This window comes from Crocodylus porosus, unplaced genomic scaffold (genome assembly GCF_001723895.1).
Source record: "Crocodylus porosus isolate Cpor-Errol unplaced genomic scaffold, CroPor_comp1, whole genome shotgun sequence".
NCBI lineage: Eukaryota > Metazoa > Chordata > Crocodylia > Crocodylidae > Crocodylus > Crocodylus porosus.
The window spans coordinates 102686512-102712449 of NW_017728931.1; the positions used below are offsets into that span (position 1 = coordinate 102686512).

Here is a 25938-nt window from a genome sequence, read left to right on the forward strand (position 1 = left end):
GCAGCATAATTTCATTTTGAAAATGCTTACAGCATAGGGATCCTGAGAGGCTTAATTAATGCATGTAAGGCACTTTAAGTTCCTCCAATTAAATTATTATTATTTAGTATTAATATTCTAATGAAAAAAATAAGCAGAAATGCTCCAAGTTATTTTCCTACATACATATTATATTAAAGGGAAGGGTGACAAATATAAAATACCTTAGGAGTGACACGGATTAGGAATAGTCCAAAAATGAAAAATAAATCATTATAGCTCTTGAGAGAAGGGAACTAGAGATCCCATACAGCCATTTTTTTTTAACACATGTGTAGCTGCACTAAAATGTACCGGAGACTTGATTAAGGACTGCAAAAGTAAATGGGAAATTTTCAGAGACACGAAAGATACTGAAATCCCATTGCCACCTCCTGTGTGTTTGACTGCTATTTGTATCTTTTGAATATCTGCTTAGGGGCTGAACATTAAGGAAGGTACTAGAGCAGTGGTGGAATCGATTGAAATGATGTGGTTTTCTGTAAGCAGCATAGTTTAGATCAAAACAGAACACGCATTCGCCTTTTGGTGTGGGGGGCAAATCTTAGACTGGGGTCTGTCATTTTTAAATCAGCCTATCCGTACTGCACTTCTGTTGAGCTTTAGGTATAAACCATTTTTGCATGCTACACTTTTGTTCTGTTATGGCAACAGACCAGTTTCCAATCACTTATACCTGTAAAAGGGTAATGGCTGTACCTGGCCATTGTATTTTCCTAGTTTTGCCTTGAAGAAATAAAACTCAGATATACTTTATTCCATCACTGGTAGTGCTGGTAAGCTACGAGTTACTGTATTTTAATTTGCCAGCTGCTAAATTTGATCTAATATTCTATTTTCAAATTATATGAAAATCTTTAAAGCAGAGCAACTAACAAGGAAAAAGGCATTGTTTTTACATGATGGTTTCTTAAGGGGTGAGAAAACTCTGCTTACTATTTTAAGATTATCGAAATCCTATAATAGTGAAAGTCAAAATATAATAAGAAAGTACAATGGTGCATAACATAGGGATAAAGATAAATTAATGGCATTTTGTTCCCAGTAGTTTTTAATTTAACAGATATACTAAACTGTGATTGCTACAGAAGACAAATCCATGCTGCATCTTTAGTAATTTGCTGTTGACAGCAAATATAATAGTTAAAAATCTTCATAGGTTCATTAAGACCAGGTACTTACCAAACTGCTAAAAATCATATGTAGTTCTAGTACCATCTTTTACAGAACAGAAATGCATTAATGTCAGTAGTGGCAGAATAAATTCTGAAGCTTCACAGACTGCCTGGACTTCAAAAAGCATGGTGATTCAGTTCATTATTCAATTCAGTTTCCAATAAGTAGTTATTCTAAAGCCCATGGATGTTCCCCCTAATGAAACCAACCTATCAGAAAAGAACAATCAAGTTCAATTGTGATCTGAGCATAGATTTAAACTTCACAGCTTGGACCCATTTTTAGTTGTAATATTTGCAAGTTGTATTACACAATGTATTCCCAGCTGAGAACAGAAGTGTGTGGGTTTTTTATTCTTACACAAGCACATAAGGTATTTAAGGTGAACAAACAGCATATACATGAAAACAAAGTCAGTCTGGGGAAGTGATCTATTTTTAGAGTCTGTTGCTTGAATTTGTTTCCCACTAGAAAAATATAGGAAGCCTTATTGCATACTACAGACACTTTTTAAAGCCTGGAATGACCCTTTTTTGGCTCTGTGACCTTGAGAAGGCACTTAAACTCTTCCTGCTTTAGGTTACCATCTGTACAATGGGTTCTTCATTAGGCCCAGTACAGGCCTCTGGAGCTCATTTTTCCAATCAATCAGTAACAGCTGAAGTTTGTTAAACTAGGGAACACAGTGTACTTCCTGTCTTTCTCCCTGTTCTTAGTGTGAAGTGTGAGGCATGAGACTGGCAGAGACCTTAGCAGTGTTTTGATGATATGGTTTATTCTGTTTTTGTACTATTTATGTTGCTGCCAGAGTAATGTCATCTGGAAGGAATGGCTGGAGTCCATTAATATATGGCTTTGTTACAAGTTTGCCAAAGGTGCTCAGACTTTAAGAGAGGGTGTATTTTTATGCAGCATAATTTCATTTTGAAAATGCTTACAGCATAGGGATCCTGAGAGGCTTAATTAATGCATGTAAGGCACTTTAAGTTCCTCCAATTAAATTTTTATTATTTAGTATTAATATTCTAATGAAAAAAATAAGCAGAAATGCTCCAAGTTATTTTCCTACATACGTATTATATTAAAGGGAAGGGTGACAAATATAAAATACCTTAGGAGTGACACGGATTAGGAATAGTCCAAAAATGGAATATAAATCATTATAGCTCTTGAGAGAAGGGAACTAGAGATCCCATACAGCCAAATGTATTGTTACTCATGTGTAGCTCCACTAAAATGTACCAGAGATTTGATTAAGGACTGCAAAAGTAAAAGGCAAATTTTCAAAGACACAAAAGACACCAAAATCCCATTGCCACCCTCCTGAGTGTTTATATCTTTTGAATATCTGCTTAGGGGCTGAACATTAAGGAAGGTACTAGAGTGCTGATCAGCCACATTTTCTGGCAGTAGGCAAAGCTCCATGTTGCTAAAGTCACTATACTACTGAAGACCACCAAAGCCCCCTGGCTCTGTGGACTGGGTCCAAGGACTCTGCAAGCCACAGGTTGCTGACTCCTGTAGAGAATTCATATTTCAAAGGCAAACACCTAGGCACATGTTTACCTTGAACCTTGTAGGTAGTATCAGCTGAAGCCAGTATCTTGGCACTGCTCACGTGCTTCAAGTTAAACATGTGTTTTCAGGATCAGGACCAAGAAGTAATTCATTATTTTGATGATGACTATGATGATGATGATGACTCCGATAGCTTAGAAGCTCTGTTAGGTGCTTTCCGTACATAATGGAAGATGTGCTTCCAAACTAAAAGCATGTGATAGAAAGGCTTGATCTTGCACGCAGATCTAGGTAGAAGGACTACTACAAGAGGTTCCATAGAGCTTATGACTATAGATTATTAGCATGGAAAAGTTTATATTCTGTCACAGGGAGGTTGAAAAGATAAAATCCATTATTGACACTGAAGCTATCAAATAGTATGATGTGGGCCACATAAGAACCTAAATAAGTACATGGCTCTCAAAATATGGCACCTTATAAGAGAGTGTCCACGGGGGAACAAAATGCACCATACCATTAGTCATCAAGTGCCTTTCAAGAGTACCATTTTTGCATATACAGTAATATCCAACTGTTTCTTTCACCCTAATTCTTCTTTCTATGTTTGTTTTACAATATTACACCTATATTTTGCCTATAATTGGTCTGAGGACAGATTTAAACAAAAAATAGTCAAAAATGGTTTCCATAGAACCAAAAATGTACAATACTTTTATCTCCTTAAACATTGTTACAAAGATAGCAGGTAGATATGTATTTTCTTTATGAGGCTACTCCACACAGTAATTATACTGTATTAGGTGGTATTTCACAGAGATACTGTATTGTAAATACTGATTTGTAATAACCTATCATATAGCATAGGAATCATGACAAAAACAACCCAATCTGTCAGCTATATTTTTGTTATTAGCTACCAGCCAGTGATGGAAAATACTGAGATTAATATTGTTCATTCCAAATACTACAGGGCTGAAACACAGGAATGATGGTGTTTAGAAATAATGCAATGTCATCTATTAATATCAATGCTAGTAATACACCTAATGGTTGTTTTAGTTTCATATAAAGCAGCACTTACCATTGTAAGTTACTACAATAAATATATCACAAACCTAGCCCTCATCTTTCTGCTTGTTTCTGAACCTGGAAAAACTAGACAACATCCCGTGTGTGTGTGTGCGTGCGTGCGTGCGTGCGTGCACGCACACACATGCATGTCTCTGGACACATTTGTGCATAAAAATCTTGTTGAATATTAGTAGTGGTCAAATAAATAATAGTTTCTATGAGCAGGACCCTTGGAAATGTTCTACTAAAGAAGGTAGGTTGTGTCAGACTTACAGTGGAAAAGGTCAGTCATGTCATCTAATCATTTGGTGTTTTTTTCCTCCAAGTTCGTGTTTTCTTGACATAAAATGAAAGTCATTCCTGTATCAACAGTGTACCTATTGTACACTGTGTGAACTACAGAAGGAAAGGACATTAGAAAGGAGTAGTAATTCTTGTACTTGTTTTTTATGGTCTATTAATAATTATACAAGTAGGAATGTATCCTGCATTCATAAAAAGAACTTTAAAATTGTGAAAGCAGATACAATAATCTAGTTGTTACAATTAAAATATATTTCATAATAACCAGACATTATTTTATTACTATTAATGATTTTAGATATTAAAGCACTTTTCCCTGCTTCTCCCATTTTAGTTGAAATGAAAAAATAACATAATTTTGCCTTCCATTGACATAGAAGAGTATTAGCCCCAAATTATCCCAGATTTATGTACGGTGTCTTTTTCCTTTTACAAACTGAAATAGTCCCAGATGACAACTTGGAGAATGTTTAAATAGTAAACTCAAAACTGTTAGATCCTTAAGGCAACACAGTTGGAGTACATATACATGCTTAGAAATCCTAGTTAAACTTGTTACCAGTGGCATTTTAAATTATCTGCTGTAATATGCAATGTGGAAATAAATGACTAATTAGTGTCCACTTGCCAGCATTTAGTCACCAAGCAGCTTGGAAGCTCTAAGGAACAGCTCTACTGCAATTTACTGCACAATTTACTGTTACTCCTCAGACAAGGAGCCCATTTTGTAATTGTCAAACATAATTTGACATCTCTATTATATTATTTCATGTTTGGCATTTCTTGTTCTCTAGTCAAAACGGACCATTTCTATCCTTCACCGGGATATATTTGTTTGGTTTTTTACCTGGTTTTAAAATGAAAGTGTTTTTTTCTTATGGTGTATCTTGTTAGGCCAGAGTACTATTCTCAGCATCTCTATTAATTGAGATACTTGTTTATTCCTAAATGCATTACAGTATAAAGGCAAGGCTTAAATTAGGCAATCAGGAAGTAATAACACATCCCACATAGACCCCTTCCCACTTCAAGCTCTGCCCCCTAAGAAGAAGCAATAGGACTTAGATCAATGATGAGTTCACAGGTCAGGCTCTCCTCACATGTGGGTGAGCATTAATTCATGCCTTAAGGCTTTTCTTTGCATGCATAAGGGCTAGATGCAGAGAATGTTTTGTTTTGTATTGTTTGGGTGGGGGGGTTTTTTGGTTTGGTTTGGTTTTTTTAATACATTGGAGGCAGTGATCTAGCATGGGCAGAAATTGGTCCTTACTGCCTTTGCTTTAATCCAGTTCTATATGCAATAGCAGTCTTCCAAACATCTGTCAGAATGACTGTTTTTAGCTACTGCTGTAGCACCTAGAGAGTGTTTTTTAGAAATAAAATTAGGGGTGTGTAACCCAGGATTGTTTATTCTTCTCTCCCACCCCTCCCATGCAGATCACAGTATCTGTATAGTTGCCCATGACCACAAGAGACTGTATGCATGAAGCAGCTTGCAGGAGTGAGGCTTTAAGTCATAAGCCCTTCAGGACTGACCTATGCTTTCCTTTATGTGGGCACAATGGCTAGCATCAAGTGGGCACCACTATGTTTTAATAAGAAAAAGTAGGCCATGGAAAAAAAATCTATCTACAAGAGAGGTGAAGGGGGTTGTTTTCTTTTTTTTGTTGTTTTTTTTGTTTTTTTGTTTGTTTTGTTCTGACAGAAATCTAGCCAGCTAATGAAAATGAGGCAGTAAAAGGCCATTTATAGACATTATGCTTTTCCAGGTTTAATTCAGACTACAGCTGTCACTATATACATGTGAATGTCTGTAGTCCAAATTAAAATTGGCTGCAGTCTGAACTAATCATTGAATGAGAATTGAAGTTAATGCATACTAGGGCATCTTGAATTAGGCAATTTAAACTGTATTAATATGTACATACAACAGGTACCTAGGGCTTGCTGTTGCTCGTGCCCATCACCAGGTATAGCAAAAGATGCCCCTTGCCATCTCTACTGCAGAAGTGCAGAAATGCACAGAAACCTCCCTGATGGTCAATGATCATCTATTAACCCTTCATTCAGATTAAAATTTGATTCAAACTGTGTGATGCAAATCAGTTAACACAGCTTAGAAAATGGTGAGCATGTCTACAAACAGCTTTAGTGACTTGAGTTCTTTTGCTGACTATACAACAGACTCACTGTGCAATCATAGCCAGTCTTTCAGCCTTCTTGTGCATAACATGCCCTGCACAAATCATAACATTAATCATCTTTAGAAATATTTTAGGGATTGTGAATGAAGAGGGTGACATAATTGCAGAGAAAGTTTTTATTAAAAAACTTTGTACTTCAGAAATGTTAATCTCCGCCTGGAAGCTTCTGGGACAATACAGTGCACTACCAAATGCACTACCATATGGAGAAGCAAGTTGAATTATCCTGTGTTGTACATTAAGAAAGTCTGTGAGCAGATCAGCCCCTGAGAGGAGGAAGTGCTTTTCATCATTTATGAGTGATCGTTCTGGTCAATGCTTGGAACAGCATTCATGGGCTCTGAAGGGAGCCACGTCCATCACTACTCAGCAGAAGATAGGGTTATTGCAACATAGGGCTTTTCAAAGCTGTAAAAGCTGCAAAAAGAAATGTTTGTAACTCCACACAGAAGCTCTCTAGGTTAGAATAAAATTTAGAATAATGTATCTAATGCTTTGACTCTCACCTCAACAGCAGTATCTTGTATTACTGTATTACTTTTCCAGACCCATTAGGCTATTTTAAGATCTAGTCTAGGCTGCAGATTCATCATAATAATTATTACTGTCATACAAACCAAGATATGTTTTTTTGCCTCCTACCACCCAGTTCTAGAGTCTACATGTATGTTTTGGTGGCTGGCTGGCTAAAGAAATAGCCAGGTGAACAGCTGTGTAAATTTTATTCTCTAGGCCTGTGCGTGAGGCTTCTAGTTAACTGTCATTACCCATAATAGAAGGAAGCACGTGAACCAATCCATGATCTTTTTATAGTAGAAACCAGGGGAGAGAAAGCATTAGAGCACTCTGAGAGCACAGGTCAACCAGGTAAAAAGAAAGAACATCCCTTATGCACTAAAATTTAAGGCAGTGGATCTGGTTAAAACCTGAAGTCCAAACATTATACATTTCGTTATCAGTCTTGACTGAAAGAAGTTTCAATCAACATGAAGGACCATGAAAGGAAGAAAGGAACAAATCTTGTCATTCCTAAGCAACAGTAAGTTTGTTGCTCTATGTCCTGAAGCAAATGTGAAATCCTGATTTCTACAGAAGGGGGCTTCATTTCTACAAAGCATAGCTATATTATTTTTCACTATTTTTACACACCTAAGTCAGAAATAACTTTGCCTTTTAAAAGGAATTCTGTTGAGTGCATTTGAATGTGGTTCTCTTCATTTACTATTATATACTTTTGTAATAATTTTCGTAAGACTGAAAAGAGAAACTAACTTTTCCTTTTCCGTGAATAAACCAGAAATCAGACAACAAACCCCAAATGATGTTATACTGTTACAGAGATATAATTCAATTGTGTTGAAGGGTGGGGTATGTGAAGCCATATGAAAATGGTAAGGATTATCAGTTCATTTGGTTTCTAATGGTGTTTTATGCCCTCTAGTGGGTTTTGACATGATTACATTGATATTTTTAAATGTTGGCAATCTAAGCTGCTTGTTTTACAATATTTAGTCTCTGTAAAAATGCATATGCTGGACTTATTCATAGCTATTATGCCTGACAAATCTCAAAGGTTGCCTATCACACTGTTTCATTTTTCCAGGGAGTTTCCTGCTGTAGCTTAAACTTTGTTTAGAATTTATTTTCATAGCAAACCTTGTGTTCTAAACACACATTCATTTACTAAGCAATAAAAAAAAGGAAAATTCGTATGATATCTTCCATCAGAGTGTGTGTGTGTGTGTGTGTGTGTGTGTGTACACACATGCACACACAAAAATATATATGTTATACAATTAGCTAGTGTTAATACAAATATGTATTTTGGATCATAATTGGAATTCATGTAAGTGTCTCCCTCATGCATTTTGATTATTAAGAGACCTTCTTCACTCACTTTAAGAAAGAATGGCAAAAGTAATGATTCTCTTGTAATTCAGTCTTCTGACTTCTCAGTACTGCACATGGAGATTTGCACAGCTTCTACCTTAGACCCAACATTTGGCTGTCTTGATTAGATTTTGAAGTAGGCATTTAAGTCAGCTTATGACAGTTAGATACTCCATAGATACAGAGGGTCCATACAAACATCTGGGGAGGCTGAGGGAGATTAGACAGCAATAAAAACGGCTACCTATTCTAACATAGTTCAGCCAGGTGCAGACTTTACACTTAGATCTCTAGTTAGGTGAATCTACATGGGAACTGTACAGGAGTTTCAGGAAGGTTAAATTGATTTCAAAAAGGCTGACCCAATCTCCAAGGTAGTCTAACTTAGATCGTTGACTGACTATTTTAGACCATTCTAACTGTCCTGCACTTCTGTACAGTTCCCAGCGTAGCTCCAAGGCCCCAGGGCTGCACTTTCCCTATCCATCCTCCTAGCACTGGGCTATTTTTAGCCCCTCACCCCACCCCTAGATGGACAGCCCCTCCCAGCCCAGCAAACCCCTCATCCTGCAAGCCACTCCTGGTGTCAGTTTTATCAATGTTCATCAGTGTTGGGAGCCAAGCAAATAAGTCAGGATGGGGGGTTGGTTTGTCATGGGGCTAAAAATATGAGGCAGTATCACCTGTCTCCAACCATCCTATACAAATCCATTGTCTAACCTATTAGTAAAACTACATAACCCTGACACAGCCACAAGACATAACACCCAAACTGCTCCAGGTAAAGCGGGAGGGGGGATGTCCAATTCTATTGTTTGCATTCAGTAACACATAATGGAAAGAAATATTTGGTCTGCAACTGGAATTTGGGAAACAATATTGTTGCCAGAATACAATCCAGGTCACTGTCCTGTAACAGATCAGGGCTAACCTTAAATAAGTAGCAATAGCCCAATTTTGTCACTAAAACAAGCAAAGAGTCTGACTACACATAGGAAGCTCACAAAAAAAAAAAAAGAGAGATGGAATACTGGAATGGCTAAATTAGAGCTATCAAGAATGTGGAGTATATTGTTAACATCAAGTGATCAGTGGATTAAATTACGTTTGGAAAATGGTGCAATGTTTCACCTTATCCAAGTAGAATTAAGAAAACCGAACTGAAATATTCTGAGAGGGGCTAGAATCTAGCTGCTAGATCTTGCTCTGGTCATTTCACAACAGACTGAGAACACCTTTACAAGCCAAACAATCCCAAACATTCATGTTAAACTTTTCATAATTTTTAGAATGATTATGAAGAAAATTTCTATGCCACACTGTTAAACTATGCCTGGATACTAAAGTATTAGAAGTCAGTTGGCCTAGAGTCTTTACTAGTCATAAAACACTTGCAGAATATTCACACAAACTTAAGTCTTATGTGTTCAGCTGGGTATACCATTTCGCAACCCAACAGCTGCAGACTAAAATGGAGCCACAACTGCCTTTTGACTGTTCAAAAAGTCCTGTTGGCAAGTAGGAGAGTTTACAGATGCCCAGAAATTTTGCAAATCAGGCTGCACATTTAGTTGTTTAATTATAGATTTAGGAACCTAATTGTACATATTTGTCTTGACAGTGACAGCCATGAATAAACATACATTTCAGTTTCTTTTCTATAAAAACTCCCTTGGTGTTTTTTGGTTTTGTTGTAGTGTGGAAATTGATGAAGATGATTTCAAATAAGTGTAAAATAAACCCTGAAGACACCTATACAGGATTCAAGGAACTTGGTGATAATGTAGGCTAGAACAACAGCGATTATTGGTTTAAGGTTAATTGTATTTATTTAATCAAAAAGAAATGCTTAGTAGCTTTACAAAACATAGCCAACTCATGTACAGGAAAAAATATACAATGGTATGGTTTTTGTTTCTATTAATAGAAACAAAAACATCTATCTGCAATTTTAAATTTTGCTGATCACATTTTTTTAATAACTCATGACATGCAAAAATACAAAATGCAATGGGTTTCCTCTAAAAATAAGTGCAGGTGGGCCGAGGAAAAGGTAAGTTTAGGACTGGAAAGGTGATTCATGCTTGCTAATCTGTTAGCAGTTGTAGTTCACAACATTAGTAATCTCTTCTTACTGTATATAGGACTGTGATGCCAGGGCAGTTGGGTAGCACTGGTCTCCAGAGGCATGAGTTCAGTCTCATACTGGACCCATGCTGAAGGCTGCTCCCAGTCAGCCCAGGTTATTCAGGCCAAGTCAAAGAGAATGATGCCAGCCACAGAGCTTACATCAGTCAGTGCCACTGACTATAGTATGCCTTAATCTCAGTACCTGATAGGCCATCAGAGAAATCCTTGACTCCTTTTTTTCTTACCCTATAAATTTAGGTCCCTCAGCCTCCTTCACAAAGTCGCACATAATCTGTCCCTGGAAAATGTCTTTGCCTCATTCCTACTGCTATCCCCTCCTGCCCCCAGCACCATTCCAAACTTCTGTCCATACATTAATCTCCCCCTCAGATCCAGAACTTCGTGGCAGCCTCAAAGAATCTCCCTCTCGTCACCTGTTCCACACCTCCTCCATCACACTTCCAATCCTACTTCAAACACAAGTTTATTCTCATCACAGCAACTCCCAAACACTGCCTCTTCTGCAGTTTTATCCTGCATCTTGCTGAATGTTTAGTCTTGTGTTACATAGACTGTAAGATAAGACACATTCACTGCCTGAACAAGCCATGTTCTGTAATATGCTGTGCAAATTTACAATGCTATTCAACTGTGTAATAGTAATTAATAACCCACACAAATTAAAAAGAAAATGGAACTTTAAGGGCAGTTTAGCTTTTTATTGAACACAGCAATACTCAGTTACACATTTCTGCTCTACACAGTACAGTAAACTATCAAGAACAGAGAACAAAGTCTTCATAATAAGCTGTCAGTAGCCCCTATCTACAAGCCCCAAAGTAATTCTAAGCATTGCTGCATTCCTCCAGACCTAGAAAAATAGTATCTGGCATTAAAAAGAGATGTACGCAAGCTCCAGAGACTCTGAGAATCGTCAAGGCTTGGGGTTTTTCTCTTTTCTTTTTTTTTATGGCATAAAAGATCATTGAGATCCAACTCTAGGCACTGTATCAACATAAGCACTAAATTAAAAATGAAATTATGTACTTAAAAAGAGCATAGGAATGTGGACAAATGTATATGTGCATGAAACATCTATTTGTTAGAACAAGCAGCTAATTTGAGTTTAAAACTGACATGTTAACTTATGTTTTTAAATGTTTTGTTTTTCTAATCCAGGTATGGCGATATGGTGCCGAAGACAATAGTTGGGAAGATCTTTGGTTCAATATGTTCTTTGAGTGGGGTCTTAGTCATTGCTCTGCCTGTTCCTGTTATTGTCTCCAACTTCAGTCGTATCTACCACCAGAATCAACGAGCAGACAAGCGCAGGGCACAGAAGGTATGTTCTCACTTTTCTCTCACAATTTTGATTCAGTGCAGAATTCACAAAAGTTATGCTGTGCACCAAAATGAATGTAATTTATTAGTAGGAGAATTACTATTCACTAATCATGGCAGGTTCCTTAAGGAGCAGAGGTAGTTAACCATGTTAGTTTGAAGTTAGTCAGAAGACAGGGTAGATATGCACCTTTATAGCCTAACTAAATAAGATATATAGAGAATATAAGTTTGTCAATGCCAATTTACTCATTTTAAAGTAGTCTTTAATTTTTTTATGGAAAATTTATTCCTTTTTTCTTCATGCTAAGTCCACCCATCCATTACAATGGTATTTCAGTACACTTACAGCTTGGCTGCAAAACCAGGCCTGCCAGCCCCTGGCAACAGGAGATTGCCTAATGCACTGAAGCTCCTGACTCTTTTTGCCTCCACAGTGGCTGGAGTCTCAGCCAAATGTCTCTGCCATGGAGCTTTTCTGAAGAGAATTCACAAGTATCCATGACTCACTGTTTCCAAGGTTGGGAAATTCTTGCCAGAAAAAGTGGCTTCATCACTATATAGGCTCTTCAGAGGTAGCCAGTTCTGGGAGTAATCTTCTCTGTCTGCTCCATTGGTTATGAAAACTTTAGGTGGCATCAGACCAACAGAAATATATCAACAACCAAATATGAACTCTCATCTGAAACCCCAAATGTCTTATGATGCTTTCTTGAGGATGAAAGGGTGGACACTATTGTAATCATAGTTTTAAAAAAATAAGAAGCTTGACTACTTCTCTTCCCACCCTGCCCAGCTGCCCTTCAAAAAAACAAAAAAACAAAAAAACATCAGCAAGACTGTTTTCTGCAGGAGTGTGCTTCTTAGAGTCAGACACTGACAAATCAGTTCCAGGTTTAATAGAAGTGGGAAACTATGGGAAGCTGAAGCTATTTGAAGTCATCAGAAAAGTCATTTTATGATCCTAAGTTTTTGCCAGGCACTACAGAAAGGAGTACAGGCGTGCAGTACACTAATATAGAATGTGGCAAGTTGAATTAGTCCATGAAATACAACAGGAGAAAATGCCTCCCTGCAAGTAGTAGCTTAAACAAGTGTAGTCAGTAGCTGCTGTCTGTTGCCTCAGAAACATTTGCAGATCTCCTACCAGTTCCAGTTCTTGCCAGGCTCTCAATAGAGCAAAAGCTTTGATTAAATGTGGTCACTGAGCATTGTCTGGGCAAGATACCTATGGAGATGTGCAAAAATTTGCCCATTGCCAGTCTCGGCAAACCATGGAAAGGTCATGACTTGAATGAAATCATCTATCATCCATTGCTCATCCTATCTGAAGCCTGAAAGAAGGGACAAACAGAACAGTGCTCCTCCTGGAACATGTAAATGAGTAGCTAGCAGGGGCTTTTCTTCAAAGCTTTCTCAATTTAGCGTCCTCAGACAATTATTAAGTTTTACAGATGGATGGCAGGTTTTTTCTTTTACTAACATCGATTACCATTTGATCTTGTATTTGCTTGCAGGTTCTCTCTGCAGGATCCAGGCAGCAATAATTCTGGCTTTAGGGAAGAAGAAAGTTTACTTATTTTATCCTGGCAATTTTTCTGATCAGAATTCTATACAGAGAGAAAGCTGAAACAAACACAAGGAGTGCTGCTGTTCCTGGAGTATTTTAGATTCAGGGCATATAAACCTAAAAGGTGCTATGGAGGTTGAGGATAAATACAATCTGGTACAGTGTCACATCTCAGGAGATTAAAGATGATAAATGATGGTCATAATGAGGGAAAATAATGATGCCTGTGGTAACAGAAATCATTGGAGGCTGTTGGGAATTTAAATGCTATATACAAACCTGTTTCTGTGATCCAGACTTGATATGATAATTCTAGCTCTCACCTTCACGTGAAACTGTCTCATCTGTTGGCAGAGATCAGTTTAGGGAATGAGTACCAGAAAAAAGAGAACAACATCCAATCAACTGAAACACAATGAGCACTGCTCCTGCCACAGTTAACAGACCTCTTCTGGTTGCCACAGTCAGTATCTGCTGGGGTTTCCTTAATAAATTGCCGTGGTGATGAGCTATGGTAACATAGAGTTGGCAGGCACTAACCGTGATGCCGCAGCTATGACCTGTGCACTGCCAGGACTGTGCAGTACCCACCGGTACTGCACAGTTATTTATTACTTTCTAGAAAATGACTAGAAAATACGAAATGACTGCACAGTACCAACTGCGCAGTCAGGGGAACATGTAGATTTACCCAATAAGAAAGACAATTGGTCCTATTGCAAAGAGAATTTTCACCATCTGCATGTGCACTGCCCATACACCAAGCCTTACATGGAAGTCAGATTATCAAGGTGGCTCCTATACCTAGGAAGGGCTCACTCATGATAAACCAGTTTGGTGGGCTTTCGACTAACCTCTTCTCATCGAGAGTTATTTGAATGATCCTGACTATAGAAGTTGTCTTAACTGCCCCAAGCTGCAAAGCAGACTCAAAGACCTATTGTAAATGATCTGTAGACCTTATTATTTAAAGAAAGAACATTTCTTTAAATAAGCATGGTGTCACAGTGTAGAGTCCTAGGGGCAGTCGTGATCTCCCCTAGTGCCCCCTACCATGCCAAGTCTGCATTAAAGCACCCTCATTCTCGCCTACCACGTCTTGATCTTTTATAAGTATAAGGAGGCTGCCTTTTGTCCCCTTGGACACAGTGCCCTGTTGTATCCTGGCCTCTGTTCTGTATTGTGTGGCTGCAACTGCCCCTGTACCATGCCCCACAGGCGCTGCCCCCTTTGCATCAGGGCCTCCTCATGCCACCCCTTGCTCTGGGGTTACCGCAGCCTTGGGGCTTAGGTGGCCATAGCCATGCCTGGCCCCAAATCTCCTCCTTGGGGTCTCAAACCCCCTGCAGGGCTCAGGCAGCCTCAGCCTTACCTGGCCTCCGATTCTCTGCTCCCCTTCTCAGGGCTGGGGTTGGTGCACCCCCAAATGCTGCACCCCCTCTGGCACCAGGGTCTCCATGCTACCGTGGAGCACCTATGAGGCCTCCTCCAACCCCTGATAGCCTCACCCAGTCCTCCAGTTGTAAACAGTAAACCATCAACACAAACTCAAGCCCCTTGGCTACAACATTAACTAAGCCATCCAGCTATAACCACATTCACGCCTGTCACAGGGTGTCTCCCTGTCTCACCTTCACAACTGCCCATGCAGCCTGGCCTTTTCCTTTTCTCACTCCAGCAGAGATCCCACCCCTATGGCTGCTGGCAGAGTTCTCCCTCTCTAGCCTCAGCCTGGGTTTATATATAGGTCAGGCCCTGCCTCCTTCCAGTCAGCTGACCCATAGCACTTGTCCCAGCAACCAGCACCTGTGCCTCTTTCTTACTACTCTGGCTGCCCTGGTAACTAGCAGCTAGGCTCCCCACTCACTGCTAGGGCTCTCTCTCCCTAGCTGTTCCTGCTCTAAGGAGCAGGGCACTTGCGTGCTCTGCGACACATGGATACACCTGATCCTGAGTATCATGGGTTGAGAGCTGAGCTACTAAGTAATGTTCTCTTTTTGGTGAACATGACGTTCTTCCCTAAATGTTCCCTGTATTCTATCCCTTTTTTGTATCCATAAAAACCCTGTGATATGTTTACTGCCTCTCAGCCAGTGAAACCTGAATGAAGCCCCTGCAGAGTCTATCAATACTGATTCCTAAATGGCCAGAGAAATCCATAATTGCCAACTTGCACAAACACTTTCTCAGAAGCTTTGCATGATGCTGTAATAAAATGTCTAGCAACCAGCAACCCAAAGAATTGATTTACATCAAAATTAAGTCTGGGTCTTTTATTTATATAGTATAATTTATCCTGAAGACTGGGTGATCTATTTTACTTACTGATTTTGCATGCTGTATCTGCTTGTCAATTTATTAATAGCTTTAGCTATTCCTGAAATACAACTAGCTCTAGGATAAAGTGCAACAACTTCTTAATGGCATCTAGCAAGTCAGGGCAGAGCATTTGTAATAGGGCACCATGCTGGCTAATACAAGATTTTAAAAAGTAAATGGGATTTAACTTCAGTGGGGTTATAAGTATTTAACCTGCAGATTTTTTTTAATGCAGCCCAAAAGCATATAAACTTGTGCTTTAAGAGGAATAATTAATAGAACCTCCATCTCTCAAATGAAAGAGGTAATATTTACAATTAGTGGATACGGAATTAATGCTCTCAGAAATGTCTTAATTCTTGACATGGTAGCATTTGAGTGTCATTGTAACTGTGCTGGTACAGGAATTATTCAAGAGGCAAAGATTTTTTGGGGTAATATTTTTTATTGGACCAACTGCATAGTTGAGATAAAGTTAGCCAAGCTTGGGAAGGCAAAGCATTCTTCTTCAGGTTAATTCTTACCATGTTATTTACAAGTTCTATTAAAAAGATTATAAAAAAATAAAATGGTAAGGCTCTTATGATCTTCATTTCCAGATCTACAAATGGAAGAAAGTAAGAAGGAAATTTTTCTATACTGTTTGCATAATCTACATTATCATTAATCTAATATGAAATATTTGCAATAATTTGAAATTAATAAAGAAAATTACATTTGGTGTGGTTTACCCTTGGGCACACTTTAAAGCCCCAGGACAACGTAAAGGGGGCTTAGTAGAAGCGAGAATTCAGGTCATTTGATTAATCTTGAGTCCACAAAAATACACTAAGACACTTCTATCTGTACATTAAAAGATCATGAAGATTCAAGACTCTGTACTACAGACTTTAAAGGCAGATAGAAAGATAGTAAATATGGTGGCCAGTACAATGGATATTAATGCTATTAAAGTCTTATTAAAATGAATGAAATCTCGCTCTCTCTCGCTCTCTCTCTCTCTCTTGTTCTCTCACTCTCTCTCTCTCTCTCTCGCTCTAAATCTGATAGACCAAATTTCTGGTGAAATTTAAGACGCTTCCATATGCTGGGATTCACATCATGAAATAACATTCATATTATTAAGTTTTGTGCTGGTGCTGCATCTCACAATTTGTAGAATATGTAGGCATAAGGGGGGGCTGCGGGGAGGCTGCTGCTGCTCCAATACACTGTAATTACAACATGTTGGAACAGACTCAATGAATCAAGTCTGCTGTAATGTGCTAATTAGCATGCTCCAGCCAGCTCCATGTCATGTGTATCAGCATCCCTGTGCTTCAAAATGGTGGCAGGAGCACTTTAACTAAAACTTGTTCAATGTGTTTTAGTTAAAGCACCCCCTCCAACATTTTGAAGCACAGGGAAGCCGATACACAAGATGCTGTGGGCCCTTTAATTAGAACAGCTCTTGGAGCCACTCTGATTAAAGCACACCACACCACACCCCTGGAGCATGTGTAAAAATGCCCTCAGGGACTAGTCTACAAGTAGTAAAATCAAAGGTAGAAGAAAAGTAAAAATATTTCAGAGAGAAATGTGATTGATCACTATCATAACAGTGTCAAAACAAACTTCACATCATAGGGATCTGAGCTCAGCTGATGGTCCATTTGCTAGAAGGATTCAGATGGAAGATTACAGCAGAATGTTATTGGGTGGGCAAAAGAACTTCCAAAATTTTGCTATTTTGTCCTTGTTTTAGCAACTGCAAAACTCTCCATGTTCTTCCATTGCTGCAGCTGCTTTCACAAAATGTCAGCACTCCTCACTGGAGGAAGAGTGGAAAATCTTCAGGGCACAGTGGTGGTCCCAGAGACCCCTTCAGTCCTGTTTCTAAGGTCCTATGCCCTACTGCCAGAGAGCTTCATTTTCTCTCTTGGTTTTCCCACATTTTGATCCACAAAAGGAGAGAGTTTAGAAAGGCTTTGAATTGACTGAAAGTGGCATGAATGAAGTCTTCTCTGCTGTACCTGAATAAGCACCCAGATGCCAGGTGCTAACAGGAAGACATACAGCTTCTTTCACTCTGGTGACATACAAGAGTGACCGTTCTCTTCATGGTACCTCACTTAGTGGTGTAACTAGGACAGGGCAACCGGGACAGCTGCCCCGGCACTAACTTGGGAGGGATGGGAAGAAATGGCTACCACCACATCAACACAATTGTGGCAGAAGAAGCAGCAGCATGAGAAGTCACTGCTGCCCATGTGTGACAGGTGCCCCAGGTGGCCTGCCACACCATTATGCCACTGCCTCACTCAAAAAAACTAATTTATGTTAAATTGTGCCAGTGAATTCTATCAAATGCAGGTGACTCTGAACATCACTTCTAAACTTCCACACTATGTTATCAGCAGTGCATTGATAATTTTAACAACAAGTAGCAGGAGTAATTAATAGAGCAACCAGAAGTATTTACTGTATACAACTCCCGCTTAAGGCTACAGTTGAACAAAGCCTTGCCACTGTTTCTCCCACCAAAAAACATGTTGGGCTGCAGAGGTGTCTTCACAGTGTCCTAAGACTGGGGAAGTATGAAAAGCAGACAGTTCTTTCTTTTCTGTGAACTGACTGGCTTTTCAGGCATGTTTTTGAGGCCTCCACATTTTGTAGTAAACTGCCTCATGGGATCCCATTTCTGTGATCCATTCATTCATGTAACCCTCGCCTCTTTGTCTTGATCATTCAGAATACATGCTGTGTACTGCTGTGCTCAGCTTCTCATTGTTCAAGTCTTGTACTTGTTAACCCAACCTCTGTTAGGTTCTCAAACACTGGTCGCCAACCAAGATATATGTTGTTTCATGTGTCCCAGGAAGATTGAGCGGGTAGTCAATTGCCCTGGCAGAGATGGAACACAGATAAAGGATTGCTTTCTCTATTTTGGCCTCCTCAATCAAAGGTTGAATCAAAAGACTGTATTTGCTTTTGAAGATGTTTTCATGTTAGAGTGCTCTATACAAGCAATTCCCTCAAAGTACATTGCAATAAACTGATAGAACAGAAGCCTTGGCATTTAAAGTCTTTCTCTCAATCACCAGTGACACACAGTAGATGAGAGTTACTTTAAGTGGAGATTCTCTTGTCATGGTCTATATACCCATAAGTACATCTGAATATACCTATACTATCTTAAGGGGGCAAGACCTATAAAAATGTGTATGTAATTTCCCATCTTTTTTCTGCTTTCTTTATTTTTTTAATAGGATTTTTTTCTTCTTTTTACAAAGACACATGTGTGGAGGAAATAAGATCTAAGATTTTATTTAGGATTTCATCTGAACTAGTTCTGTAAACTTACGGAAGGAATTCTGTCCATGCTCTCACCCCACGATTCCAGCCTACTTCATGGGAAGTCCTTGCATAGTGTACAGCACTTACAATCCTTTTGCTGGCATGAGACTTTAGTAATTCCTTTCTGGGGAGGCTGGGGGAAAGGTGTATTACACATTTAGATTCAAAATGTGGTGCAAGTAATAAAAAGGCTACTATTCCCCACAAAGGGCTTGTCGCTAATCCATTGCAAGGAGCATTTTCTGGAGGTTAGAACACCAAAATGGAAGTCAGGATACCTGGGTTCTGGTTTTTATCACAGGCATGTTATTAAATCATGTTATCTTCTTCCTGAGTCCATGTCATGACAAGGTATTTAGCAGAATTTGCAGATTCTTTGGAATCTGATAGAGCCATGAATGCTTCTGCTACAGCCTCAAACAGATGATCACAGGGCTGGTAATTGTGCACCTTAGCACCAGTGCCTCCCAAATGACCACTCTACTTGTGAAAATTACTTAAATTCTATGACCTTGTGAATGTTCCCCTAATGAAAGGGGCATCATAATCCTTTCTTAACTCATAGGTCGGAAATGCCCAGTCATACATCCTAAGAAATTTATGATGTGAGGCCAGATCCTAACAAACCTCTAAGGTATATAATAAGGACTTAGGTGGCATTTAGGCACCTAAGCCACAAAGAGTGAGTCTAATTGATCCTATTTGTCAGCCACAGAACTACTTATGTGTTCCTGTTTGGCTCTGAAAAAAACCCATAGAAATCTTGACTTGAGCTACTGTAGGTACCTCACTCCCATGTAAGCTTGCAGTCTAAAGCAGTGCTTGGAGGGCCTGAACCAGAGCTGTAATTTGCCAGGACTCCTCCAGAGTTTCTTTGCAGGCCATGGCTCTGGAGGCTCTAGCAGTGGCCAGCAGCACAGGAGCAACTAGAGCTCGCTGCCCCTGAGCGGAGATGTCACCCTATTGCTTTGTCACTGACACTAATGCCAAACTACCAAAAAGCCACCCATTTTCTGAAGCAAAAAATTGGGATGGCATCTCCTCCCAGCAGCAGCTTCTATCCCTGACCTGCTGCTGTTCAACAGAACTATATTTCCCAGATTGCCCTTAATTCACTCACTCATGTTCTTGCACCACCATGCTGCTCTCCTGCTGGAGCTAAAGCCAGAAGGTCATGGGAAGAAGGGAAGCAGGAGTATGAGGAGTATGAAGTCCCTAAGGGAGCCTGCTCCATTCTGGGGCTCCCCTACTAGAGAGATTCAGGTCTCATGCCCCCCTCACCCATCCATCTATCCATTAATGACCTAAACTCTGCCTTGGTTCTTTATTCCTTAGGCTCACAACTAAGTGACTGCCTGTTCTTGCCCCATCACACTCTGACAGGACTCATACTCAGACCTGTGACTCTCTAGGGGTTGCCCTTACTGATGGACTGGGTTTTCAACAAGTTCCCTCCTGTTGAATTTGGGTCACTGTGCAGCCAAGTGTACAAGATTCATGGGGTCAAAGGGAAAAGAGTAAGCAAGTGGAAGTGTCACTTTGTAGCCTAGTGGATACAGCGGTCCCTGGAAAGGTGAAATCCTAGGTTCTGTCCTGGGGTGCCAGAAGTATTTTTGTATTGTAACCAGTGACTGCCTGATGTAAAATGTATAAATGGTACTGGCGGTAGGCCCAAGATGGAAAAATTGCACTCCCCCCATTTGCAGGGGAAGTGTCCTCTTCACTAGGCCACAGATACATTTCCTGTCTGGGGAGAACCTGAACATGGGGCTGCAGTGTACACTACAGGCCAGTCTGTGGCACCCAAGCCCACTCGGAAACTGTCTGCACTGCCTACTCTATGCTGTCTACTCTGGGCACATGTGGAGCAGGTGCTGCAGCCTGCGCTGGGGTTTATTTCTCAGCAGTGCTCCCAGGGCTTACTTTTAAGGTCAGTTGGGATCTGGCTATTAGTGATGCTTGCATGCTCCACGTAGTCTGATTTACTTTTGGAACAATTGTAGCAGCGGCAGAAAAAGTCTCTGAACCTGCAGGTCCATGCCATGTACTATAAAGCAGATCGCCTCCATAGTTCTTTTCAGTTTGCCTCATGGATTGGCTTGCTTTGCTTTGCTTTGCTGCAGAGAATAGTCCCTATTTTTACAACCATGACACTAAACATGCAGAAAAACATATTTTTTTGTCCTTCAAAACCAAATCATGATTAACTAGATTGGGAGAGGGTCAAGCATGTACTGATCCTGCTACTTTCTTCTGCGATGATTCTTCAAGGACTCCGTCATGTCACGCCAATAGGAGGGAGACAGTGGCTTTATTCAATAATGCCATATGAGAAAAAAGGGACAGAGATTTCTCTCCCTGTTTTCTGAAAATTTCCCTTCACTAATTGCTAAAACTGAAAATCCTTAATGCATTGAACCAGAACTTCACACTTGATTCTCAAGGTTCATCATTCTGGGTTCTACTGCAGTAATTCAAGATTGCTTATTTTAATCTAATTTTAAACCATTGCTTAAAGGTGTAGCAGTGCAGCTCCAGGGTGTGTGGGGCAGCGCTATACCCAGGGTGTGTGGGGCAGCGCCAGCTCCTACCGTAACGCTTGTAGAAATGCAACCAGCTGCCTCTGCAACAATAGATGCTTTTGGTTCATCTCAACACCCCCAACAAAGGGGTGTCCGGGGCCACTACCCTGGTTGCCCCCCTCAGTTAGGCTGCTGTCATTGTTTGATTCTTGGCCTTAGGAACCAGAAATCTAAGCAAATCTCAAACTCTCTTTCTCTGACATATGCAAAGAACTAGGCATAAAAATTGCTGCAGAATAATAGCCAAGACTCCACACTCTCCAAAAAGCCAACAAAATGAAAGATACTCTGCTGTTTGTTTTCTGTGTTACTGGTTTGAAGAGTCTTTTCTTTAAATACCAGGTTTCATCTGCAACATTGGCTTCCCATTGTTCAGTCTGCAGTAACTTAAAATGGCAATTTTAACTGAAATTTTTTTGAGCTTCCCTACTGTTTTCTTTCCACTGTCCTCCTTTCACAGACCCTCCATTAATGTGATGCAACCTACCTGCACAAACATGAGATAATCTCACATAGCTCTATCTCCCCCTCTCAGCCGTTTGCATTTTAAATTCATAAGATTAGGACAAATGGTGATCCATATTAAGTATCCTTAATGTCACAAGATATGTCAGACTCTTTACAGCGAGCAGAAAAGCACTAGCAAGGACATAGGAATTTAACAGCTATTTATAATGACATCTTTCTATATCCTTCTGTTACACATAGTTTTCTGAAAATTAGAATGATCTGAGGAACCGTGGAGGCACTTGATGGCTCACAGCAGTTGAAATGTCATGTTCTCTTGGATCATTGCCCTTCCTTTCAAGGAACTTTTAACTTAAGGCACAGGATTGGAGTAAACTGAGATAGAAGCAATATTTCTGAACCATAAGGCAGAAGAAATTACATAAACACAGGCACAGTAAATGGGAAAATAACTTGCTAATGTTGCAAAAATATGTATAGCCACTTCTCCAGAATCATTCTTCTTAGTTAATGCATGCAAACAAACAAAAACTTCCAGATAATTTGCATTTTAAATGGGAAAATTTTCTTGATTTGCTGCACCTGAATGACCAGTGTAAAGCAACCCTTTGGTAATTATGACATTAGTATTCATAAATGGCTGACTCCAATTAGCTGTTTGTATAAATAGAATAATGAATACAAACAGAAATGGCACTGTTTCTTTCTTTTGTTTCCTTTATGTAGAAAGCCAGGCTTGCCAGAATTCGTGCAGCAAAGAGTGGGAGTGCTAATGCTTACATGCAGAGCAAACGAAATGGCTTACTGAGTAACCAGCTGCAGCAGGTAATGTATTTGTGTACTCCACCTCCAGAATATCTGCTTAATAACAGTGTAGCAGTAGTGTATTCTATTTGTCATCAAGAAAAGCCAATCTCACTCCGTAAGTAATATTACCCTTAGAAATAGATTAAGAAAGGATAAATTGAACAATTATTATTGCTTGAGGAAGATTACAAGATTTGTGACTCTCTGTAACATACTGAGGAAAAATGCTGGACAAAACCCCTGGGTTCAAACATTTCCTAAACTTTTACTAGATCCAATAAGGGACTCAGCGCCCAAGCCGATTGGATACTGTAAATGTGTAACAGAACTTAAGCAGAATTTGAGGTAGTATTCAGGCATCTAAATTCCAAAAAGAGATCCAGTTTGGCAGTTCTCCACAAGCCACAAAACTCAATGAGCACTAAGATTTGTGAGGTACCCCCATTTTAGACTGCAGAATACCTCGGGTGCCTAGACTTGATTTCTGGCCTTGCTTAGAAGCAATACAGTTTCATTAGATGGGCACCTAACTCCAGTGTAAGCAGTCTGGAGAAGCCCCTAAGTCCACAGAGGGACCCAATCTGTTAGCCCTGTTCCAAGCACACCTGCCACTGACACACACTGACAGAATTCACCTCTGCTTATGGGCAATAGCACCCACCTTTTTTTCAAGAGCACTCCTCCAGTAAATGGAAGATCTGGATTTAGACCCCCCTGCAACCCTGAGAGGACTCGAACCCACATCTCCCACTTCCTAAGGTAGTCCTTTCACCACCGACCTATAAAATAGACTATGTGAGTATATTCCGCACTTTCTTGTTAAATCTTGCCCATAGGACACGCATGAGCAACAAAGACATGGGGGCAGAGAGATGGCAGATAAGAGGTGGCTTGTCTCTTGAGCCTAGTGTTTACAGACCTCCCTAGGAGTGGAGAGTCCTGAGTACCAGTCATGGCTGCCAGAGTTATTGTTTTTAACCAATGATTGTCTAACAAATCCATAATGATTGGTAGCTGCAAGAGCTTTCTGTAGAGTTGCCAGTCCTGTATATCTGTGTTAAGTGTGCTCTGGACCTGGCCTCAAGGCCTCTTAGAAGATGTAAACAGAAAAAAGCACCCTAGGATCCACATGCAGAACCAAACACACAGACCAAAAAAACAACAAGATTTAAGCACAGAACCATAAACCCAGGACCCTATGACTATGACACAGACCCCAAATTCCAGAAATGAAGATGTACACCTGAACACCCCATGGCACAGGCCCCAGCATGGACCCACTTCCACATATGAACCAGTTCTGGCATTTCATATCCAGGGTAAGGGGCAGATAGACATGTATGGAAAGGTGACCCTGCCAAATTCAGGGCTTGTGGGGAGTCTGGCCAGCCTGACCATTGCCAACAAATACCTGAGTCACGTTAGCTCAAGGCATAGTGGGTATTGCTAGCAGAGTTGTTGGCAGCAAGTGGATGCCCCTCAAAAGTTGGGGTTTGAGGAGACATGGCCAGCTATACTCCAATCACTTTGGAGTGGAAAGTCATTCGGGCCCGAACCATTTGAGGTCAGAGGAAGCCATGTGCCAAGACCCACAACAACCCACCCCAACCTACATCCAGGATCTCAGCCAGATCCTCTCTCATCCTGTAATATCCAGACCCACCCACAGACACCCAGATCCCAGGGGTACCACCAAAGTCCATGGCAGAGCCTACCCCATCTTTCTCCCTTACCTACAGCCAAGGGCAGAACTGTACCAATGAGGAAATGGGGGATCTCATTGCCTTTGGGGGTGAGGAGGAGACCCAGGAGCAGCTCCACAGCATGCACTGCAGCAAGGAGGTTTACAAGCAGATTGCCACAGAGCTGAGAGCATGGGGACATGACCAGAACTGGTCACAGTGCAGGGTCAAAACCAAATGGGTGGTGACCAGCTTCAAGTAGACTCACACCAATCAGACCCCTGGAGGCAGGGGGCACACCATGCTCTTCCATAAGGAGCTATCCTGCATCCTCACAAGAGATAGGGCTGTCTGCACACCTATACTACCACTGGAAAGGAGTTGCAGCTGGTGAAAGGAGACCTGCAGCAGACAGTGCAGGGTGGGACTGGATGCACAGCAGCATCTCCCCAGCAAACACAGGGGAACCAGGAGATGCACTGCACCTGAAGCTGGACCTCAGCTCCTCCCTCAACCTGTTCCTCAATGGCAGGGCAATGGGCACCAAGGCAGAACCCAGGCAACAGCTCTGACAGCACAGTGATCAAAACATAGGACATGAACACCAATGCTGTGCCAATCACATCTCAGGTGACCTTGGGACAAGCACCTTGTCCCCAACAGATCACTGAATGTAGAGGAAGTTATGTGCCCAGAGACACCATTTCCCATGTCAGGGTCAAGGGTGTTCTGGTCCCTTTCCTCTAACAGTGCCCCAGGGTCCCTGCTACTGATGCAGAGACTGAATGCCAGGCCTCCTGGTTACGGTGCAGGGAACCAAAGAGCACCCCCTCCCATGCTTAGTTGTGTGGGGACACAAACAGCACCCACCTCTCCTCCCAATCCCAGTACTGATCCTGATGGTGCTGAGGCAGAACCTGCTGCCCAGGGAGGTGCAGGATTAATACTGCACTGCACAGACATGATGGGGACATGAGTGAAGAGGACAGGGACAGAGTGTCCCCTTGTGGCAGGGACCTGAGTGAAGAGGGCAGGGACAGAGTGCCCCCTTGGGGCAGGGACAGAGTATCATCAATATCCATTGATGAGAGCAAGGTGGTAGCAAGTCAATGGGGCCCCACCAGCTGTAGCCATCCTCCCTCCTATCCCATGGTGGCACATGGCCACTACTGAGTATCCTCGTGGTCAGAACCGCCAACCATCCTGCTGTCGGCCAAAGCCCTGAAGAGAATATCTGGCGTGTGGCTAGAGAGAGTGGGAGACGGTATTATGTTTCCACCCTCTCTGGACAAAGCAACTGGCCCAGGGAGTTAATTGCTTAACCATTCATTCCACGCTGGCCAGATTGCAGCACTGCTCCCCCATTTTCTCTGTCAGTGACCTGAGATGTCCAGCCCACATCCTTGAACATTTTGCAACCCATCCCTGAACAAATTTGAAAACAAATCCAGCTTAGTCACATCACCCTCAAGGCCATTTTTATTCACTGAGAAGAGCTG

General features: G+C 40.8%; 1 protein-coding gene across 2 annotated transcripts in view; it reads left to right on the forward strand.

The window, feature by feature from the left end:
• KCND2 (potassium voltage-gated channel subfamily D member 2) overlaps positions 1 to 25938 on the forward strand; it is a 481391-nt gene that overhangs the window by 439750 nt on the left and 15703 nt on the right. For both annotated transcript variants that reach the window (XM_019543431.1, XM_019543432.1), the window contains exons 2-3: positions 11514 to 11676; positions 22677 to 22775. In XM_019543431.1, the coding sequence (XP_019398976.1) occupies positions 11514 to 11676; positions 22677 to 22775 (262 nt within the window). The remainder of the gene's footprint in view (positions 1 to 11513; positions 11677 to 22676; positions 22776 to 25938) is intronic.